This window comes from Papilio machaon, chromosome 11, assembly GCF_912999745.1.
Source record: "Papilio machaon chromosome 11, ilPapMach1.1, whole genome shotgun sequence".
Taxonomy (NCBI): domain Eukaryota; kingdom Metazoa; phylum Arthropoda; class Insecta; order Lepidoptera; family Papilionidae; genus Papilio; species Papilio machaon.
Genome location: NC_059996.1, coordinates 4,359,407 through 4,383,273, shown reverse-complemented (window position 1 = coordinate 4,383,273; position 23,867 = coordinate 4,359,407). Strand labels below are relative to the sequence as shown.

Genomic DNA, 23,867 nt, shown 5'->3' with positions numbered 1-23,867 from the left:
AAGTTCATGAGAAAAATGTATGAAATGAACGGGACCAACCAATAAGAATTAAGAGAATACAACATAGCATTGAATAAGACGTCACGACGACGTTTCATTTGAAAAAATCCTGAATCCGAATGTTAGAACCATTTAATTCAAGATTCAGGATTTTTTCAAACTCTATTGATTCCAATGTATTGAAAGGTTTTTTTTTTTTATTTAAAGGAAACATTTAAAAATAATTAAACCATAGATTTCATAGATACCATTTTAATGTATTTAGGACATCATCGTCCCTTGGATTATCTCTGAAAAACTGAGACCAAGTGTGACCATATCTCTATGCGACAGTGGATACTAGGCAAGGTATAATCCAAACTAAAAAGACAAAAAAGATCAAACTATCGTCGTAAACGCAAACCAACTCAAAAAACTATGCTGAGTACCAAGACAAGTCAGTGTTCCGTTTAAGATACACACAGGAAGGACGGGTTATGGTAAACCGTAAAGAAAAACGGGACTGTCCGGTCGTTCAGACAACAATTGGTCATCTTTCACACATTACTGCTACCGTACGGTCGGTGGCCGCAGTCGGCACTCCGTCCTCAGCAGTTCACCATGAAGCACGTACCGACGCTCGTCGTTATAGCGCGTGAGTACACTTTCATATTGTTACAACGTAAACATAACCGGTGTGTTAAGGTTTAATGGAGCATGGTATACGGCCTATATATTTCGTATACATACATTAAGTGATCAATGCACGAAATGTTTTGTATTCTAAATGCATAAGTATAATGTTAATAAAAATTACGGAATTTTGTGTTTGTGATTTGTATAAATAAGCTCTCGTATATTTTAAAACAAACGAGATGGACAGCTAAATCTGTATTTTCACTTAAAATATCGTTGGCTTTCTATTTGTCTATCTCGTTTCTTTGATTCTTTAGTGGTAAATTAAAGTCTCTTTAACGCTAAAATAAAAAAGCGTAGAAATATATTTTTATAGAAGGTAATAAAAGTTTGAAGCACCATCGTGCAAGGGCAATAGTAGGAACAACTTATGCTGTGAGAAAACTATTTTTCACCAAAAGCTCATAAGTATTCGGTTCAACGAACAGCTCTCGGTCAAATAAATTTTATTGCGAAATAACAGTTACATCATATCCTTTCGTGTATTTATGCATTCTTTATTATACAGTATTACTGTTACATAAAGAAAAAGTAAATAAACGATGGTCGATGGTCGATGATTCAGGAAATGGCAGTAGTATTTTTATTATTATTTCTAACAATTACTCTCGGACCGTTTTCTTCTCGGACTTTGTTTGGACATACCTATGTATTTATATTAAATGTAATATTTTCTTTCAAATCGTTTTTATAAAAAGTTCTCAACAAATACTTAATTCAGCATGTGAAAAATTATCCTAGGCGGTTCTAACTGGGATGTTTCGGTTTCTTTTCAAACTGCATAAAATTTGCGTTTAAATTCAATTCTAGTCGTATCGTTTACTTCAATTTAAAGCTATCAATTCTAAGGTATGCAGAGATAATACGAGGTTTGAGCCGTGGTTATAAAATTCTAAATGCAACTGCTGTCCTACACAAGTCACAGTTGCCAATGGAATGTGAAACGTATCATTCACTCCTATACTAAATATGGACACTGTGTACATTATCGTACACATTATTCGTATCTAGATACGTACAGTAGACATTGCGTATGCGATGGTGTTTATCGATCGGGTTCAAACCTCCTTGCTACTGAGAAACTTCCATGTATAACATAGAATTACTGTTGGTTTCTAGATTTTGGTCTCATGACATTATCAGTGTCATTATCTTTGACAAAAGAGAGATAACCCCAATAAGATAACACTTTTTTAAAAACAATTTATAACCAATTTTCATGATATCTTAAAAAATTTAAGTACCTACTACTAATACTACCCACACCAACCAACCTTCAAATAGATCTTTGGTAAAGAAAGACACACTGGCCATTTGCAATTAGGTCACCACATAGACCGTGAAAAATAATAATGTTGTGAAACAAAACTTTACTGATCAAGTAAAAACTGTTATCATTTTTACGATTTCAATATCCTTCATACTTTATTGATATCAAATAGTTTCTGTTAATCTCCCATCAACTATCTCACATATCTGCACCTTACTCATCAGACGAAACGCAGAAAGTACCGTGTACTATAGAAAAGTAAAAAATACTTTTGACAGGTGCCAATTAAGTATGCGGAGATTCCGCGAAAGCCGTTTATGCAACAACAGATGCTGAAGGTGGCTCTATCAATGTTAGTCACAGTTTTAGGTTTTACGCTAGCCTACTATTAGCTGTGACCTAAGCTAAATACAGTTGGAATGTTCCATAAATTACTTCCTTTTCATATTGATATAAAGTTGATAATATACGTTTTATTTTTAGCGAGAGTTTGATCAATGAAACGAAAATATTCCCTCTATATTGACGAAGGGACTTGACCTTAGGGGAGACCGATTGCAAAAAGCGGACCTTGAAAACGGGTTTCTTTTCCGCCGCAACATGTGACGGAGCTCGCTACAATAAGAATGAAATAAATAAACATTGTAGACCCAACGTATAAGATTCAAATAATGTAAAAATCATCAATGATTTCGTAAATTAGTAACGATTAGTAGATTACTATCTAAGGATTTTCAATTTCTTGTTCCAATTTAAATATTTTAATTCACAACAAAAAGTACCTTATTAATAGAATATAATACGTTTAATAAATACACAATTATGTATGACCGTTGCAACTTATGGCTTTCTATTTTTTGCAGTGTTACAACTATGCCGAGCAGAAATATCGAATTCATTACCAAAATGGTACGAGGCAAATCTCATAAACGAGTCCAGTTACCAACCGAAACCAATAACTGAAATATTTACGACCCCTAAAACATTATCATCTCATCCCATCGTAGTTGCAACCTCACCCACAACTTCCGAAACCGAAAAGGAGCTTTCAACCATATCTTCGACAACGTCAAGTCAAGCCTCAATAGAGGAATCAACTACAGAAGATACCACTAGGAGAGTTTTACCCATAGACAGAAATACTTCAATATTACCTAGGCCTCAAGATGAAAGAGAACAGAGAGTCATATACCAGCCTCAACCTCGTCCAATTCAAGTTATATCTGCGCAAAGTCTTCCAGAACGCCCTATGCCTCAAATACAATCATTTCCTCAATTTCAATCATCGCCCCAGCAACAGCAATCGACCGGGCAACCTAATTACTTTCTTATATATCAGCAAGCTCCGCTATCCATTCAACAATATCCCGAATCTGCTTCTCAATTTAGACCAAGTACTATTCCGGAATCGACTGAACGAAGCACACGAGAACCTATAACACCGAGAACAACTCAAGAAATCACTGCCCCGTCGATTACAACTCAATCGACGACAACTACAACGGATGCCACATCGAAAAGACCGCAACCGGACGTAATATCTGCGGTACAAATGAGCTCATCAACTATTAGACCGATGAAACGCGAAGAGCAGATCTTCATCACTTCATCGCCTATACTTTTCGGTGGGCCATGGCAAAATCCAAGTACTTTACTAGGTCCAGCATATTACAGCCCTTCGATCTTTCCGAGTTCTACAATTGCCCCTAGCGTTTCTTCTTCTGCAACCCCTATTGCAACCACAGCGAGCGTTATGCCAACAACTAATGCAACAAGTGCAGTCCCATCCACACAACGCGTTAATAAAACCCCAGCTTTGACAATACGTGTGAGCGCACCGAGAGGTTCGATCACAAACATTAAAATTAACCCGTCGACTACGACAAGGAAGCCGACATCACGTAGACCGCAGAGCCGGAAAGGACACAACTACAGCGTCTGTGTCAACTCATGCAAAGGAAAAAAGGAACCTATTTGTGGAGCTCCCCTTAATATGGTCCCGATAAACCCAGATAAGCTCAAAGGTTTTCCTTCGATTTGTCACTTGGCGTGTCATAACTCCTTCAGAAAAAATCGTGAGTATTCATATAATTTTTCTCAATTATGTTAGATAGATAATGATACAAAGTAAAAATGTGGACTATAATTAAACACTTTTGTTGCAATCGGTAGAAATATGGCACATAAATTAGATATGTCGCTGTTACATTACATTTAGCAGGTGATAATCACTTTACGTTCTAAATATCACCGAGCATAAGCCTAAATAACTTATTGTTCATTGTAAAATAACTTTTTTCTATATTTAAAGCATCAAGTGTTCTTTTGTAAACAAGAATCCGGAATCCTTTTGTTTGTACAATAATGATGTCTGTCACCGCATTATTACATAATACCTTAACACTCAATGGATGGATGGATGAATGGATTTCTATATGATTTTCTTAAGAAAATTTGCTGTTGATCCTGTCCTAAATTAGTTAAAAACTCACCGGACAGTTGACAATTTCCAGAAAATTAATTACTTTATTTTTTTTTTATTATTATTATTTAATAATATATTTTTGTATGTTTAAATTTTGAAATGTTACTTTGTAATTTCCAGAGCCATATGAGAAGATCATGGACGGTCGGTGCAGCAAGTTGAGAACGCGCATTCGTACCGTCGACAAAAGCAAGATAAGAAGGGATGAACTCAACAAATCGCAATACACTGTACTCAGTAACAACCAAGAAACTGTTGTTCAAATAATACCCAATGAGAGAAGTGCTTGAAATGTTTTATATCAAGCAAGCCTTTCAAGTATCAATAAAAACTGATACAGTTTTTTGCTGATGGTACTTTAGGAAAGCTGTAAGTTGCCAAATTAGTATCTTCTTGTTTAATATAAGAAGCTATTTTAACACTGCCTTACATTTTCAGTTCTTAAGTGCTATGTAAATATAAAACCGCCTTTTTATTGAACCAAAAATACGTTACAAACTTGAACGCAAAAATTTTAGTACTCTTGTGTTTGTAACAACCTGTTTATTACATCGTGTACATAATATGAAATTAAAAAAGTAGTTATTGTGTAACATTTTTTAATATACGTTGTGCTATTTTTTTTTCGTTTTAATGATGTTCTTGTATCATTATACGTATGCATAATTTCAAAGCGTGTGCGTTTGTTTTATATTATGTTTACAATATTATTGATTTTATCACGTTTTATGAATTGGAAACATTAAATAACTCACGTACTAAATACAATTTAACAATTATTTGCACAACGACTTAAATTTTTTCTCGGTTGTAGTTCTTATAATTTTTTACTTCTTACTTATATTATACATGCGAAAGTTTAGATGGATGGATGGATGTTTGTTTGAAGATATCTCCAGAATGGCTAGACGAATCTTGATGAAATTTAGCACAGATGAAGTCTGGAACAACACATAGGCTACTTATTATTATTTTTTTAATTTCGCGCGGACGGAGTCGCGGGCAAAAGCTAGTAATTTATAAAATTGTACTAAGAGAGAAATAGCAGACTGAAGGTATCTACCACTTACCGACAGTATTTTTCATGTACTACTATAAACCACCCCTAATTTAGGGTAGGCTCCGAGCCCCTCAGTGGGGACGTATTGTGAGCTGATGATGACTTCTATCTAATCTAATTACCGAATATAAGTCTAGGCAACTACATTTTGATAATATTATGATTCAATATGAATACTCCGAATTTATCACTAAAAGAACCAACGTTATGGCTAGTTATAAATATACCCAGCAATTTCATTATCTAAGATTTTTGTTTGGATTCATTTAACATTCCTTATTAAATGGCAATTTTAAAACATGTTCAAGTATTATTTTTTATGTTGAAATAAGTCCTAAAGGTTTGTAGTTGTAGTTATTTTAACCTCATAGTTTAACGAAATGTCCGTTAAATATCAATAAATATTTTTTGAAGTTGTTTTTCCATATTTTTTTTTCAATAAATCTTTGTACTATTCATGATGTAATTTTTTTTTAATTGCGATTATTTTATAGTAAATTTTATTCAAGAATGTCTAACCATTAATTTTACTTTTTTAAAGTTTGTCTACTAATTTTAATAGAACAATTCCGTCCATGACAATTAGTAACTTAAGTTATTTTTAAACATATTGATATAACATATATTTTACAAATAGTGTGTCGTCATAGAGTGTAGAGTGATAACTGTAAATATAAATAAAAATGTATGAATTACGTTAAATGTTTTATTTTCTGCTAAAAAAAATACCTAAGAAGAGCTTTGCAGTGTTAATAAAACTGGTGTTTTGCTTTTTTTTACTTCATTTTGTTTGTTAAGTGATCACCAAGAACCCAATTATTTATCTATGCAGATTATTAAGAAAAAAACCTTTTTTTTTCACTTAATATGTTAAGGAAAAGTCTATACGAAAAATTAAAACACGTGTGGTGCTAGTTTTAGTAAGTTAGTTAGTAAGTTGTAGATATTGCACTTTTCATATGACATTCATATTTACATGAAAAGGTATCGGCAGGTCCTGAGTTATCCAAAAACATAATGGAAATTAAAAAAAAAAAGATTATTAAAAATACTACATTTTATTATCTGTAGAGATCGTTATTTAATATCATTACAAATACATCCATACAAACACAACAACACATTTAAATTATATTGAAATTTGTTTTTATGAAAATTTTCAGTGGGAAAAAAATTTTACGATCAACAAGACACTATCACAACAGTATAAAAAATGATGTCAAACAGAAAAAAATCCTGGAATGAAAACTGACTAATTAAGACCTTTATCTACTTACTATTTAATAGTTGTCAACATTTTTGGCCAATGATATGTTTCATTCGTCCAACATTGAGATTGGCTTTAAAATTTGACATATTAGCGACATTTCGTCATTCTAAATCAATCAGACTCCTCATCTAGAACCTCTGTTGGAAGTTGGCCTGCTGTTGTGAATTGTCTCCTTGTTGTTGTGCACCAAACATCATCTGTTGTTGTTGGTGGAACTCTTGCTGGCCGTTACCTTGATTTGATTGGCCTTGATTTGGTCCTGAAAAGATAGTAGGTAGATCAATCATGTAATTAAGTATATACACTCGACGATTACAACTATATGTAACACTAGCTTAATAAGTTGCATATGTGTTCTTCCAAACTATATTCTACATCTGTGCCAAATTACATCAAGATCCGTTGAGCCGTTCTGGAGATACCTTCAAACATCCATCCATCCATCCAAACATTCACATTTATAATATTAGTAAGCATTTATAATTATTTTCGCTATCAGTTTACCTAAAAACACACAGGTACAGTCACCTACGTTCGCGGTATTCCATTTAGAGAAAATTAATTTGCATCTCACAACGAAATAAAACTTGGTTACCTTCATTGTAATTCACACTATGTTATAACGTAAAGTACTTTATAGTTATAACATTAATCAAACTTTATCTTTTCGAGGCGTATGAGACGCTCAAACGTTAGTTGATTTTAAATTAAAACACCGCGAACGAAGGCGATTGTACATGCAAATAATTTACCTGGCATTCGCATTCTCTTAGCATTGTTAGCTCCATGGTCATGACTGTTTGCTTGTACTTGATTTTGTTGGGTCTGAAATAAAGGACATCTATATGTATATAAAAGAAAGTCGTGTTAGTTACACTATTTATAACTCAAGATCGATCGAACTGATTTACGACGGACATAGGAACTTTTTTATTTTGTGTGCATTTTTTTTATTCCGCGCGGACGGAGTCGCGGGTAAAAGCTAGTTACTAGATAAAAGAATACAAACATAAAATTCTTCCTCTTACATTGCTTCAAAGTAGATTTCAAAAATATTACAAACCTAAAAAAATATTATCTCAGTTTATTCATTGAGAATGAAATGGGATGAAAATGTATCTTTAAATAAATTTATCAATATGCAGTGAAAACTTACATTAGGGTTCTGCTGTTGTTGCTGATTCTGGCGTGCCTTGGACTCGCTCTTGTCCTCCTGGTCGTCGTCAGTCAGGAATTCCCTCTTAGGATACGGAATGGGGCATCCTGCAAAAACATCCTGTAAACATACAAAACATATTCAATCTTAAATTATTAAACTGTTCTGACGGTTTCCACTGCTGAAACAGGTACAAAAGTATATACAAAATCATAGGTATTATAGCCAGTGAAAACTTACGGTAATAAAGTTTATGTTCATCCACGAAATATATAGTTTATTATTCAATGTGTTTAGAAATTAAATACGCAAAATAAAAAACATCAAAGATTCAGTGCTTATTTTTAAAATGTATATTTTTAATAACGAAAAAATAAGGTGGTAATGATTAAATATAAGTTTATTTTCACTTACCTGTGTTGGTAAAGGATCTTCAGTGAAATAAGGGTCTTGCATCGCCTGTTCCGATGTTATCCTTCTATTTGGATCCATTAAGAGTAATCTTTGGAGTAAACTAAATGCTTTACTGTCCGGTTTGATTTTATGTCTGTCCATGTATTTACTTAATGAACAATTTTGGTAACTGGAAATGTATAAGTGTAACGTTTTTATGTCGCAATTCTTTTCCATTGTAAAAGGGTGGTAAATGAGCAAGCAGCCACGAGTTTCGGTTAACATAATAAAGTGACCACTGTATATAAACAAATCAACAGAGAAGGGAAGATACAGAAAAATTATGTCTTATCCATTACCTCCCCCGCTAAGTCCACTTCCCCTTACTGCTATGTTATTTAAAGATAAACCTTAAAGTTCTCAACAAACTTTACATCTTGTAACGTAATTGAATTAATCCTTGCATCACAATTATCGCTCCATACACACACTTGGTTGAATCGTCGAAAACTATCGTCTATTCAGTCAGTGCAGGCCACTACAAGTTCCAACTCGCTCCTCTATATTAAAAAATCACAGCTAATTTCTCGAGACTATCTTTACAAAAAGGTTGCAAGCGACATGTTTTGGCATCTAAAAACAATATATAAATACGCGTGCCTGTGTACGAAGTTCTACGATATTGTATTACGTGTTTAGCTTAGCAATTAACATCGCTGGGTTTCGAAGATTGACTTCTCCTTGAGTATGAAGGGCCTAATACATAATAATCTAAAATCTAATATAAGTAAATAATTAAAAATATATTTACTTTGATCTTTTAAAGTCCTTTACTAAGGTAGCATGCTCCGGCATCTTCCTGATATCCTCCCAGTCTTTTTCCTGTGGGAAACCCATTACATTGAATATCCTATCTAATTGATCATGATGATATGGGTTGCTCGTCTTGATGTCTTCTTGACGACAATGGAAAATAGGTTCTGATGTCAACAGCTCGGCAAATATACATCCTATTGCCCATATATCTGAAAAGTATGTTAATTTTACACTTTCTTATATTTTACATTTAATTAGTAACTTTTATAATTTGCACATAATACGGTACTTCTATGTATTTATTGTAATGGTCAAAGATAGACTACCATAAGAAAATAAAAGCATGGATTTGTCACATAAGCTTTTTGTATCAGTATGTATCAGTCAATAATTGGTAAATGCCCTCATATTGTAGGCTGCCTAATACTATTGTGTACTATATACATAAATTATCTTACCAATAGCTTTTGTATAATGCCTAGCACCTAATAATAATTCTGGTGCTCTATACCAGAATGTCACTACAACAGGATCTAAGTCCGCTAAAGGTTTTAAAGGTGCATTAAATAATCTTGCAAAACCCATGTCTGCTATTTTAACTCTTCCTCTTTCAGGTCCTTCTCCCATCACAAGAATATTAGCTGGTTTCTGAAAAGACCAATGTATAATATATAATAATCCCACACGCGGATGTATGTAAATCAGCTTAGATTTGGGTCAAAAGATCAGTTCACATAAAAGTTCAACCATTGATTTGTGACTCAACAACTAAATTGGAATAATCTACCTATAACTATGTGGGCTGCAAACCAGCTTATTGAAATATGGATATGAATAATGATAACCTATCAATTGCAATCATTAAATGGTTTCTTATTTAGTTATTTTAAAAAGTTAAAAATAACTTACCAAATCCCTATGTAGAACCCAATTTGAGTGTAAATAATGAATCCCATCCAAAATTTGGTATAATAAACTTTTCACCATGCCCTTTGGAACCATCACAGATTTTTTATTTGCTTTGGCTGCTCTGTGGAACTTTATTATGTGCCATAAATCATGTTCTGCAAAGTCAAATAACAGCCATACTTTTCGGTCCGTATGAGAAAGAAAAACTCTAATAAGGTTTATAACATTAGAATGCTTTAATTCCCTCAGCAACTGAAAAATAATAATACTTGTCATTTCATATAAATTGAAAAAAGAATAACTAGAATTATTTCGAACAAATATTAGATAAAGCATAACATTTTAATATTAATCTGTATTATAATACATAGTTTAAAATGTACTTACGGCTATTTCTCTACAAGCTGACATGGAAAGTCCAGTCCCTTCTATTTGTTTCAATGCATAGTCTCTAGTATCAGATCCATCTTTTCGCCGAGCTTTATATACATGTCCGTATGTCCCTCTTCCAACTTTACATCCCTCAAAATCAAAGAGATCTTCAACTTTAGATCGCTCGTTTTGAGTTTTGACTTTAAAGTCGTAGTCCATCATTACCGGAGCCATAGTTTTATTATTTTGAAAATTATCAGCCATTTTTAGGAAATATAGAGTTAAATACTATGATCATCAAAAAATATTTTTATTTACTGCTTGTATATTCATGTAATCGGTTTAGATTGGTATCAGAAATAAAAATAAAAACTGATGTGTGTATACAAGAGGTATGAGTTAATTGTACTGCATTTTAATGTATTCTTATTTCTTACACTTACAGCAGCAAAAAAAAAATATAACATAAATTGTGATTAAGCCACGAACGATGAGAGGGTGACACTGACAGTGTCACATTGACAGTCAACAGTCTTACTGATACAGGGTATGTTCCGATATACACTGCGAGCACTGCACAGTGCTATCACTGTAGAAAAATTCGTTCCGTTATGGACTGCCAGTAAACTACAGCAGTACACTAGGGAAATATATGACGTCATAAATCGCCGCCATATTCTACTGAGAGCACTGGCGTTTTCGAGGTAAGGTACTCGCAGTACTTTGATCACGTGATCAGTCAAAACCACCCGAGTGCCTCACATCTTATAAACAAAGCTACAGTTTAATCAGAAAATGTTAAAGTTCTGTAATTAGTTTGGATTAATAAATAAAACAATGGAAGAATTGCAAAAATTAACCTTATTAGACTGTGTTGATAATGAAAAACATATTCTTTTTTATGAAAAAGTACTTATTTTATTTATTATAAATTCAATTTATAATTAATATTAATTAAAACATTTTTAATTTGACAGTACTCCAAAACAGTTTTTTTAATGTACTAGAAAACTTGAATACACTCATTTGAATGTCGCGTCAAAAAATGCGGCTGACAGTATACGGGATTGCGTTCCGTTTTAAATCGTAACCAGTATAACTGGCTATAAAGGAACGGCTTCACAGTATACTGAATTGACGTCACACTCTACAGTGGTCGCAGTGCAAATCGGAACACACCTTTATGTTGGATTTGGATGTCAAAAAAGCTTGTATCACTCTGTGGGTGTGTGTACATTAAAAAAACTGTTTTGGAGTACTGTCAAATTAAAAATATTTTAATTAATATTAATTATAAATTGAATTTATAATATAATAAAAGTAAGTAATTTTTCATAAAAAAAATATGTTTTTCATTATAAACACAGTCTAATAAGGTTAATTTTTGCAATTCTTCCATTGTTTTATTTGTTAATCCAAACTAATTACAGAACTTTAAAATTTTCTGATTAAACTGTAGCTTTGATTATAAGACGTTAGGCACTCGAATGGTTTTGACTGATCACGTGATCAAGGTACTGCGAGTACCTTACCTCGAAAACGCCAGTGCTCACAGTAGAATATGGCGGCGATTTATGACGTCATATATTTCCCTAGGGTACTGCGGCAGTATACTGGCAGTCCAGATATAACGGAACGAATTTTTCTACAGTGATAGCACTGTGCAGTGCTCGCAGTGCATATCGGAACATACCCAAAGTATAGTGTCACCAACGTTGGTGACATTTACGACTAGGGATAGAACATTGAGTAAAAAAATCGATTTTTCGATTATCGATTTTTACAGTTGGTGATAAAAATTGATTAGTCGATTAATCGATTTTTAAAGAAAGAATAATCGATTTTTTTTTTAATCTTTAAAATTACAGGGAAAACATAAAAATACAATAGATATTTCCTAAATACTTATTGCCATAAAACATTTTATAGAATAAAATGAAATTAAGTAGATGTATAAAACCAAAACAACAAACTTATGGTTTTATTAACGAAAATATAAAATAAATTTTTTTTTAAACATTCATTTAAACACAAAAAAAAATCTATAGTCACAAATATCATAAACTAGCTGTGATCGTGACTTCGTCCGTGTGAAACACTGTTTTCGGGTAGCATTTTAATTATTTACGCTAATTATTTTACTTAAAATTATAAAAATAACATCAAAACATACTGAACTTACAAAACATTCTCATAAACCTTATATATTTCCATACAAACTTCCATCTCCTATTCCCTATTGTTATTTTGCTCCCTAGAGGGTAAAACTTTTACAAATTTTAAATGTCATATCATATTTATTTATATCAAATTAACAGACTAAAAATAAGTTTCACGCTTCTAACTATAAAATTCATGATACTTCCATATAGTTTCTTATCCCATCTTTCAACCACTTGCAAACCCTTTTTTTTTATTATATCAATTTTTATTTTTATTATATATTTCTATTTAAAAAGTAGCCTATGTCCTTTCTTCAGGCACTAGATCGAGACTATCTTTGTACCAAATTTAATTTAAATCAGTTTAGTAGTTTTAGCGTGAAAGCGAGACATTGTTTTCTCATTTAATTTAATATTAGATGGCATAAGAATTAGATTATAAAAATATATCAAACTGACTCGTTCATTTACAACAATTTTTAATGAACTTGTTTATCGTATTATATGTCGCAGGGCGTGAAATATTTAATCGATAGCGCTTTTTAAAAAATCGAATAAATTATATAATCGATTTTTAAAAAATCGATTTTTGTAAAAAAATAATCGTTCCATAAAAATCGTAAAAAACCTAAAAATAATCGATTTTTTCATAATCGATTTTTTTTACACCCCTATTTACGACATTTACGCACGAGGTTTAGGCTAAGCGCCATCTGTGCCCGTGCCCGGCCACCTCAAGCCCGGTGAAGCTGTAAATGCCTCTTCAAGACAAACAGTGACTACTCAGTCACAAAAAAAAAGACATTTACAAACGACATTATACGAGGGTCGTAAAGTTTCGTAAATGTAAAATGGTAAAAAATAATAGCTGCTTGTAGCTTTTCGCTGTTGAAAAGACGACTTTTATATATTCTTTTTGACACAAAAAATTCTTATTATTTTTCCTTTAATCCAACCCATCTCTTTTTCATACGTTGCGATATTCACAATATTATTGGTAGGCCATAACACCTTGAAATTATAAGTATTATTCACAAGCTGTCACCTGCGACTCCGTCTGCGCGGAGTTAAAAAAAACTTATTTAGTAGTTTAGTAGGCTATATATTCTCCCAGTTATGCTCCACATCTGTGCCAAATTTCATCAAGATCCAATGAACCATTCCGGAGTTACCTTCAAATAAACATCCATCCATCTATCCATCCATCCATCCAAAATTCGCATTTATAATATTAGTAAGATAGATATTGCATAAAAGTAGTCAGTGCCCAATTCTCATTGTTGTGTTTTATTTAATCTTTGTTTTATTGATTTGTCATTGTCACTTATTGCTAATGTAAAAAACAAAAATCCAAAAAAATTATTTAATGTCAAAGTCAAAATAGCATTTCCAATACGTTACTGCAGAGATAATATGTATTTTGTTCTCCCGTAACTATACGTAAAATTTTAAGTTTATACAAAATAATTGTGATTTTCAATGTGTGAGTTTTAATTTTTATTTTTTTAATATAGATTTTTATTCATAATGGAAGATTCACTCAGCGATCAGGAAGGCGTATACCATAACGTTATTGAGACTTTATATCAGACTTTTGGTGAAGTGCTGACTAGAGATATAATATGTGCAATAGTCGAAGGTTGCAACGGAGACAGTAAGTAATAAAGTTATAGTTTTGCGAAATTTTGCAACACTGTATATAGTACGTCTACGTTTGTGTGTCTCTGGGGGTCGGAGAGTAGTTATTGATCCATTCTGCTGCGCTGTTTGTACTGCGTCGATAAGCGATATCCAATATATATATGTATGTACCTATCATGTTTGAAGGAAAAAGACAATTTGCGCCACAGGTAGTTAGCATAATAAAATCTATGAAATTTGAGTGTTAACTAAAATTCTATTGTTTTGAAATTGATGGACATTTAGTTCTTGTGAATTTAAGCATTACAATAACATATCAATCAATCAGTATCCCAATGGTTAATTTTGGATTATTAATCAGGCAGTTGTGAACTTGGACAAATAGACAAATAAAAAATACAAAATAATGTAGATTTTGCCTGCAGTACTTTAAAATCATCAAAGTTTAAGTGCATTGTGTGCAAGTGCAACTTCCAATTAAGCATGATCTCTAAGGTAAAGTATAGATATATAAATTATATATATAAAGTATATCTCTAAGGTAAAGTATATATCGACGCCCACATCGAATAATCCTGTAATGCACTCTTACCGGGTTCTTGATTTTCCATCGAATTTGGTATCTAGAGGTCCTATTACACATTGTGAATTTTTTTCATATTTTTCTTAATGTTAACTACGGAGATAACTTATTTTACCAGTTTATTCTATTACTTACACTCAATCAATGTTTTATACGAAAAACTATGTTGTGCATGTCTATGTCAATGTTTTTAAGTAGCTTAAATGGCACAACACCAATATGATTTTATTCCCTACAACTAACAACCCTGTTAGACTTTACAGATCACAAAAAATGCCATTTAGGCAAGAATAAAACTGTAAGAAACTAGTGCAAAAGCAGATGATGAAAATATTCTTAAGAATAACATAGTAATGCAATCTTACTGATAAATGTTTTAAGTAGGATTTTACACCATAGTATCGTAAAAATCATTATTGAAACAGATTTTTTTTTTTGCGGTGTAATCATTTATCCTTCGTAGCACAGAATACGCCCGGAATATAAGAATGAAAATTAAATACAATGTAGCTATAAAAATTAGCTTTTTTTGTTATTTAAAAGATACAATAATTATTGATGAAGTTATTAAAGAAATAGATTTTTCTATACTATCTATTTCTATATTACGGGGTTATTCGGTGGGGGCGTCGATATAGTAGTTTGTAAGGTAATATCAGGGAATCTGACAGTATTCCTACTTAAAAGCAGCAGTCCTTTGGTTATTTAAATATTTAACATTGTATTTACTTTGCTAGCTTCAGCTATTATATGTATATCAACTTGACTTTTTGGGGTGGAAAGAGTTACATCTCTTAGGGGTTTCATAGAGATTAGAGCTTTTTGTTGTATAGGGTGATATTTAAATATTTTACCCTTTTGAATACCTGCGAAAAACTTTAAAAACACTGTTTTGTCACTGGTTACTGTTTAATGTGGTTTTATCTGTTTTCATACATCATGTCACACACATTAAGTCAGCATATTTTGTATTTACATAAGTACTTTTTATATCCTTTCTCATCACAACATGTTTTATGTTAATGTTACAACAGGATAAAGTCCTGGATAATATGAATGCGAAAGTGGGTGCAATATGTAAAAATATATGAAATACACATACATAAAATTTGTTATATTTACCATTATGCCACACATTATGCCACACATTATGCCACACATTATGCAATAAATACTTGTATCATTTGGCTATCTTTGATAATCTAATTCTAGTGTTATCTGACTGAACTCAATTATAAGTAAAAAAGTTACTTTTATAAAAATTATAATAATAAAAATGCTTAAATTAATAAAATGTTTACTTATGATTTCGACATATTAGGACCGCATGGCAATATAAAGTTCTTGAAAGAGTCTGTAAATGAATTGTACAAAATATGTGATTTAAGTAAACATATGCTTATGCTATGGTATGAAACAGGGGCAAACAAGCAGTGGGACCAATAATGAAAAGATGTCACTGTTGCGAAGGACATTTGAATCTTAAATTGTAATAGCAAAAGAAAATAAACGAAAATCATACTATAAAAAAATTATATGTCTACTTTCCAGTGGATCAATCTGCAAATGCCATCATGAATATGACAAATGAAATGGAAGCAGAATCATCTTCACCAAATGTCGAAAATAACGTGGAAGTTCATCAACCCACACTTACACCAAGAACACTATCATTTGATCATAATAATAGCGATGATAGTAACAGTGTACCAAATGTTGCAGTAAATAATCCCCAGAATAGAAAACAATTAGGGTGTTCTCAAAACATTGAACAACATTGTAAACCTCATAACTCAAGTTCAGCAGGAAATATGGCCAAGACTAATGTCAGTTACTCTGGGGTTGCACAAAGTGGCGCAAGGCCTGGCACATATACCAGTAATCAGTTAAGTCCTCTTCCAATATCAGATTTCAACTTCTGGACGAATCAAATTAAACAAATTCTAATGCATCATAATAAAGGTAGCCGCATATTAATTATAATGAGAGGTGTTCCGGGAAGTGGGAAAACATATTTGGCAAAAAAAATTCTAGAAGCAACTATTGGAGGTGATGAATGTGATTTCTCGACACATATTTTTTCAGCTGATGATTATTTTTTGGTAAAAGGTTCTTATCGATTTGACAAAACGAAGCTTCAAGACGCTCATATTTGGAATCGTAGCAAAGCTAGATCAGCAATGAACCGAGGAGTGAGTCCTGTTATAATTGATAATACAAATGTTGAACCCTGGGAAATGGAGCCTTACCTCAGAGATGGGGTAAATAATGGATATTTGATAGAAATCGTGGAGCCAAATACTCATTGGGCAAAGAAAGCAAACCAACTATCACGTAAAAATGTTCATAATGTATCATTGCATACAATTAAAAGAATGCTTAGCAACTTTCAGGATGGTATTACTGCTGAAAGAATGATGAATTACTATAAATTGTCCTATCCAAATAATTTCATTCCACCTGTTTTGAGGAATTTTCCTGTCATACCAATTCAAACAGTCCCCATAGAACTTAATCCTAACGGTAATGTTGTATCTAGTGTTCAATATTCAGAACATGATTGTAATACTACCCAGGAAAATATGACTGTTCAAAATAAAGAAAATATATGTAATCCATCAGGCTCGTCAAGTTCTGATGAACAAATGCAGGAAATAACTAAAAATAACGATGACTTATCAAATACGAAAGACGCAGAAAATAAACAATATGAATTAGACAATAATTCAGAGCAGAACATAGAATCTAATATGCATGTGGAAGAACTTGAAGAGATTGATGCAGCGTGGGAAACAAACGAAAAGTGGGAAGACGATCCGGCAGAGAATAAAAGAACTTGTAGTAAAAAGGATGTTACTTGCGAGAATGAGATTTCGGAAAATTCAAAGCCACCACGAAATAAATTGAACAAATTAAGGAGAAGTTTAGAAGATACAAAACCAGACGCAGATAATTTGTTAGTCGAATGTCAGGATTGGACTAAAATCGACATGTTTATGCAACCATGGGATGATACCTGTAAATTAGACGAAGAAAGTCCCTTAATTGCAGTCGAAAAAGTTAGTAGCGGCACTTCCATGGACCTCAGTGATACGGACGTTTGTAATGTAAACAAAGCTTATAAAGTTATGAGCGCAGTATCGAGAGATATAAATTTATATTACATGCCTCTCGATAAAGAAAAAATTCCCGAAAAGAGAATGTTAGATCAGAGTAGCATGATTAATGAACAAATACTAGAAGAAGCGTTTAAGAATGAGGATAAAAAAACACAATTTAGAACCTTCAGGAATGTATTTAAGAATATCCCCAAAATCGATTTGAAGAATGTATTTGACATTTGCCGTGGTGATGTTAACTGGGCCACGCTTATTGTGGCTGAAGGAGTGGCTAATGGTGAATTTCCAAGTGTAAAAAGTGAAGACTCATCTGATAGTGATGAAGAAAGCATTTGCACTGATGACAAAATGTCAAATCATGTTGATGATGTAAATAATAAATCTCTAATCCATGATTCTAAAACTAGCACAAGCGCTAAAGCTGATCAAATGTCAGAAGAAACAATAAATAATACAAGAAAAATAATTCCTTATGACAATTCACAACCGAGCACAAGCGCGAAACCAGATCACATATTAGAAAACTCAAAGTATATTGCCATATTAACACCTAGAAAAGGTAAAAAAGCAAATATATCTGAGCATCATATTAATTTAAAGCGACAAATAGAGAAAAACGTTGTTATTTCCGAAAACCACTATTCGAAACATTGCTTAAAGATAAGAAATCAGCGTCTAGGAATTGGGTCGGAAGTTAATTCTAATGTGAACGAAAATCAAGAAAATATTAACGTGGACAACATAGAACTTTCTGACAATACTCAAAGTCCCGATGATGAATTACCAAGTACTTCCAATGCGCTCATGGAAATAAGAACAAATTATAATACTATTGGTTTGGATAATGAAAGCAACAGTGACGATTTTCCTAAATCTGAAAAAACTGTAAATATCAATTTAAGTTGGGACTTTATCTCAAAATTAGATGAGCATTTTGGGAGAGATGAAATGATTTATCCTGAATATGTTACACCTATAGTAAACATTCCAGAGTCTTTGCTAAATGAAATAAATGCTTTTTGGATGGAATCCTATATTAATCAATCACAGGCAAAATTTAAGGAAACAGAATTAATGATACAACAAGATGAAGAAATAGCTAGGTTGGTATTATTCAGATTACAATGATTTTTTAATAGTTGATAATAATTAAGAAATAATCTATGTTTTATACTACACTACCCGAATGTTTTATAAAATTTGTTTTTGGTATATTTTAGTGTCACCCCTAACTTAGGGTAGGCTCCGAGCCCCTCGGTGGGGACTTATATTTTAGTGAGAATTACTGGTATTTATGAAAATTATTAATATTTGTTTCAGGGAGTTGGAGAGACACGAATTCGAATTAAACGCTTCAGAGGAGCCGAAAACACCCGATTTTAAAGATTTAATGGACAATGAATTAGCCATATCTTTGCAAAACAAATTTAACTCGGATTGGCGGAAGGAAGAGCCAATGGACATGGCAGCTAAACTTACACGAGAAAAATTGAACAATTTGTTTCCAGATATACATCCACAAGTTTTGTCTGAATTACTGGTTGCGCATAATAACAATTTTAATAATACTGTAGAGGTATGTTATTTGATGCATTTAAATTTTTTTTATTATCAACATCAACATCTAAATTTTGTAAAATTTTGTAGGGTCTGTTATTATCGACTGGACAAGCGGAAATATTGGAGAGGGAGAATGGATTAAGAGATTTCATCATGGCTAAAGGAACAGAACACCGGGAGAAAATGCGTAAAGAACGTAAAAAAGTGAGTTTGTCTATATGATCCAGCAGATGATCTTTTACAGCAGACGTTTATTGAATAAAAAAAATACAGTCTTAATATCATAGTAATTATTGTCACTATGTTTTCAAAGTTGTTATTTCGCGAGAAAATAGTTTGTAAAGGTTTGTTCTACGGATTTTTTTTCGGACCTTTTATAATTTGTATCAAGTCATATAATGGTTATAATTAGGGATAGATATTTCTTGATAAAAGTAACTAGTGATGTAAAATTTTCTTCATAATTGAAGTCATGAAACGGCGAATTTTAGATAAAATGTTTTTTTTTATTAACAGGAGCTATCAAAGTCTGAACCGCTGTTTTTAGCAGGAGGGGGAAAAGTTGATATGAATCTGGTCGAACGTTTTCGCCATCAGGCTGAGTTACACTTAATAAGAAGGAATCAGTAAGTAACGCAGAAATTAAATAAATTGAGGAACGTTAAATTTTCTTCCTTTCTCTGTCAAAAAAAAAAAAAAACACTGTCAAAGTCTTTCCCAGACACACCCTGTAGTATTTTTAATAATTTATATAATTATTACCCAAAGTGCTGGCGTAATTTGCGGTTGACCTTTCACATGTTGAGTAATTTAAATTTTAATCACTTATTAGTAAATTCGTTTTAATCGCAACTTATTTGTTTATTAACAAACTACTGAGTAAAAATATCGATTAGTTGTGATTGCTTCCTTAAAATGCGTTTTCATTTGTAGTTAACGCGATCTTTCAGCATGTTGGGGATTTCTCGAAGAAAGGGCTATCTTTATGAAAGTACGTTAGTTATAGCTCGGTCTTTACTCTTTATACTTTACCTTTAAAATATATTTGCTACCATATCTATTTCTCTCTTGTCTTTTCAATTTGTATATTCATGGTCTATTCCAGGATATACCAGAAAATTCGTGAGAACATGTCAAATGGTAACATTCAAGTCGCCAGATACTATTCAGAGATTGCGGCAATGCACACACAGGAATTTGATCATGCGAACTCTTTGGCTGTAGCAACTCTCATACAGGTAAGTTTATAATTATAAATAGTTGTCGCCAGTGAATCCGTTCGTGGCGAATAAAAAAAAATAATAAGTAGACTATGTGTTCTACCTGACTATAAATTTATTTATATTTTGCACAAGAATTAATAATATGAATTAAAACAAATATCTTCTTATGTAACAATAGTAGTTACAAAATACTGCCGAATAATTAAACTACAATACAAAATTAGAGACTTTCTTTTACAATAAACTATGTTTTACACCTATGACAGATTTCATCGAGATCTGATCCGATCCGGAATTACCTGGTAACAAACATCCATCCACCCATCTATCGATCCATCCATCCATCCAACTAAACTTACTTCATCGAGTTTTTTTTTAATTTTTGATTAAAAATATCTTTATGCACATAACTGTGTCAAATTTCACGTTCATCCGTTTGCGCAATTTCCTTAAAAAGAGGTACAGTGAAACTTGGTTAAGTGGGACCTGGATAAGTGAGAAACCTCCATAACTGGAACTCATGCTGAGGTCCCAACACTTTGGCACTGAATTACCTCTATTAGTGGGACGAGGTAAACCTCTATATCTGGGATTTGTTCTTTCGATTTATCATCATAGTTACCTCTATAACTGAGACAGCGAGTAAATTTTATATGCATAAACCTCTGTAACTGAGATAACATTGTTTGTTTACTCATTCTTATTCTAATCACAAATTCCACACGTAATTCCAAGTACGTAAGTACAAATTTTGAGCTTCAATTACCTTCAGTTTTAGTTTCGCTTTACTATCATACAGATGTTTATTTGAAAAATGTCAAACTGAAATAACCTGTATTTTCACCTCTATTAATGGAACCCTCTGTAAATGAGACAGATATTTATTTATACCTGTATATCTGAGACACTGGGTAAGTGGAATACCTCTATAAGTGAAACGACATTGCAGGTCCCTTGATGTCTCACTTAACCAGGTTTCACTGTATAAAGTTGTAATGTACCACCACGTAATATAATGATTAGGAGGAATAGATATAATGAGGCAATAATTAATATAATTAAATAAGTGATATTTATATGTAACAATATTAAAGATGTAATAATTCAAGGTTATTTCCTTAATGGCTCGTATTACATGACTCTGTACATTAAAACAGCATTGATAAATTAATTGTGCTTAAATTTTTATGTGTTTTTATGTAGAGAATACATGAAAGTATGTATTGAGATGTACTTATGTAATGTTTTTTCTTTTCTTTAAAACGAATAAAATAAAATTTAAAATTAAAAGAAACATTTCCGACGCATTGGAGAAAAACAATATCTATACACAAATAAACTACAATTAAAATAATATCTATGCATAATACGATCGATAAATATTGTGTTATATAGATAAATGTAGAAGTATCAATATTTAAGATAAGATAAAACACATTTTTTATATTTGATATTTATCTTTGATAAAAAATACTACGATTGTATTTAATACTAGTGGTCGCCAAAATAAAAAAATAACCTATAATATTTCCGCACGCAATCAAAGTCCGGTCAAAATCGATGCAGCCGTTTCAGGGATTACTCGGAACAAACGCGGATTTCATGGCAGACTTTTTTTCCATGATTTTTGCAAATTTATCTATGTATATCTATATCTGCAATAAATAAAATTGCAGTGTGTGTATATAATATGCAAACACGATGGCCTTGCGATGCTTTTAGCGAAATCTTTTAAAATGTTTGTCTGTATGTTTGCGTTTGCCCCGGGTAATCTTCCAAACGGCTGGGCTGACTTTTATAGGACTTTGATGGAAAGGTAGCTGATGCATTTGGGCATGTCATACTACTTTTTATTTGCGCTAACCCTGGCGACCCCTAATTTTAAGCATAAATTTCCTCATTGATAAGGTTAAGGTAATTAAATACTAATGAAAATTTCAGGTGGGTACATCTAAAAACGATTACACGGCGACAATGGATTTGCACAATTTACGAGTTAGAGAAGCAATGGAAGGCCTCGATCTTTTCCTTGACTCTAATATACATAGACTACGGGAGATACAAGGGACAAGCAATGTACAATTTATGACATTGTTTTTTATAACGGGCCGTGGCTTGCACAGCCCTGGTCTGCCTAGAATAAAACCTGCAGTTCAGAAGAGGCTAGCACAAAGGAATATCGCGTAAGTATTTTAAGCTTGCTGCTTCTAAATTCTTATTTATATATTTATTTAATATTTCATTTTAATAAATCATTATAAATATTTAAACAATTATAATGTTCAATTAGATAATAGAGAGCTAGATCACATGTTTGCTTGCTAATATTACACTAACGCTTATTTACGTAGCGCGTTTTATTTCAGCTTTAATGAGCGAAATCCTGGCTTGCTCATGGCTAAAGTTTATGCAGGTCATAGAATGACCCATGAAATTGCCTAGCATGAGGCCATGTTGCAAAGATATAGAGCGCAGCCCCATCTTGCCTACCAAGTTCCCAACTATTCTTGGTATACATGTGTGGGTATTGTGCAACCGGTTCTTGTATATCCTTTGATGCAACCCCAACCTTTTGTAGTACCCACAAATGTATACTGTTATCATTATGAATATTTCCAATGTTACCAGTACACTACGTATCCGCAACATAGGGACGCTTTGCAATAAACTATGTAAACTTCATTCACATATATACAAAACACTATATCACCAAATGTAATTAATTTAAACCTATGCAGTTGTCTAAGGTGTTTGGAAGAAAAGATTGTTGTATGTTATCTGATTGGCTTTAAATTGTTCAGTTTTATGAAAAATTTACGAAAAAAATAATTTAAAAAAGGTGTAATACTTGTCGAATTTACGCGCAATCGCGCTGTTTTTTTTTTTTTAATGACGATGAAGACTTGGTCTTCTTTACGGCAGAGAGGTAATATCAGAATTCTTTTGTAGCAAATCGTCTAACCTCTAAACATTATGCCAACGCAGTAGACAAAAAGATTTTAAACGACACATACATTTTTCAAATAATATTCAAGTCTAACTTTGTAAATATTTTGCTATAAAGGTATTCTGATAGTAAGGCGACGAATGTGAGACTGACTTGCACAGGTGTTAACATAATGTACATTCATTATAATAATATATTATTACTTGATGAATACAGGAACCGTAAA

At 32.3% G+C, this 23,867-nt stretch overlaps 3 protein-coding genes across 3 annotated transcripts; 2 read left to right on the top strand and 1 right to left on the bottom strand.

Moving 5' to 3' along the window:
* The first annotated feature begins 538 nt into the window (after positions 1-538).
* Positions 539-4,894, top strand: LOC106719637 (flocculation protein FLO11-like). Its single transcript, XM_014514013.2, has 3 exons — positions 539-634; positions 2,809-4,020; positions 4,551-4,894. The coding sequence occupies exons 1-3, from the start codon at positions 601-603 to the stop codon at positions 4,718-4,720; spliced, it is 1,416 nt and encodes a 471-aa protein (XP_014369499.2). The 5' UTR covers positions 539-600; the 3' UTR covers positions 4,721-4,894.
* A 1,760-nt stretch (positions 4,895-6,654) lies between these two features.
* On the bottom strand, positions 6,655-10,899 carry LOC106719649 (cyclin-dependent kinase 8). The gene is made up of 8 exons (XM_014514033.2): positions 10,422-10,899; positions 10,035-10,286; positions 9,584-9,773; positions 9,121-9,334; positions 8,331-8,499; positions 7,917-8,036; positions 7,513-7,585; positions 6,655-7,019 (listed from the first exon to the last, which is right to left on the bottom strand). The coding sequence occupies exons 1-8, from the start codon at positions 10,668-10,670 to the stop codon at positions 6,889-6,891; spliced, it is 1,398 nt and encodes a 465-aa protein (XP_014369519.1). The 5' UTR covers positions 10,671-10,899; the 3' UTR covers positions 6,655-6,888.
* A 3,136-nt stretch (positions 10,900-14,035) lies between these two features.
* On the top strand, positions 14,036-23,867 carry LOC106719705. The gene is made up of 8 exons (XM_014514132.2): positions 14,036-14,222; positions 16,344-19,014; positions 19,232-19,487; positions 19,559-19,675; positions 19,988-20,097; positions 20,577-20,709; positions 22,636-22,877; positions 23,061-23,867. The coding sequence occupies exons 1-8, from the start codon at positions 14,096-14,098 to the stop codon at positions 23,134-23,136; spliced, it is 3,732 nt and encodes a 1,243-aa protein (XP_014369618.2). The 5' UTR covers positions 14,036-14,095; the 3' UTR covers positions 23,137-23,867.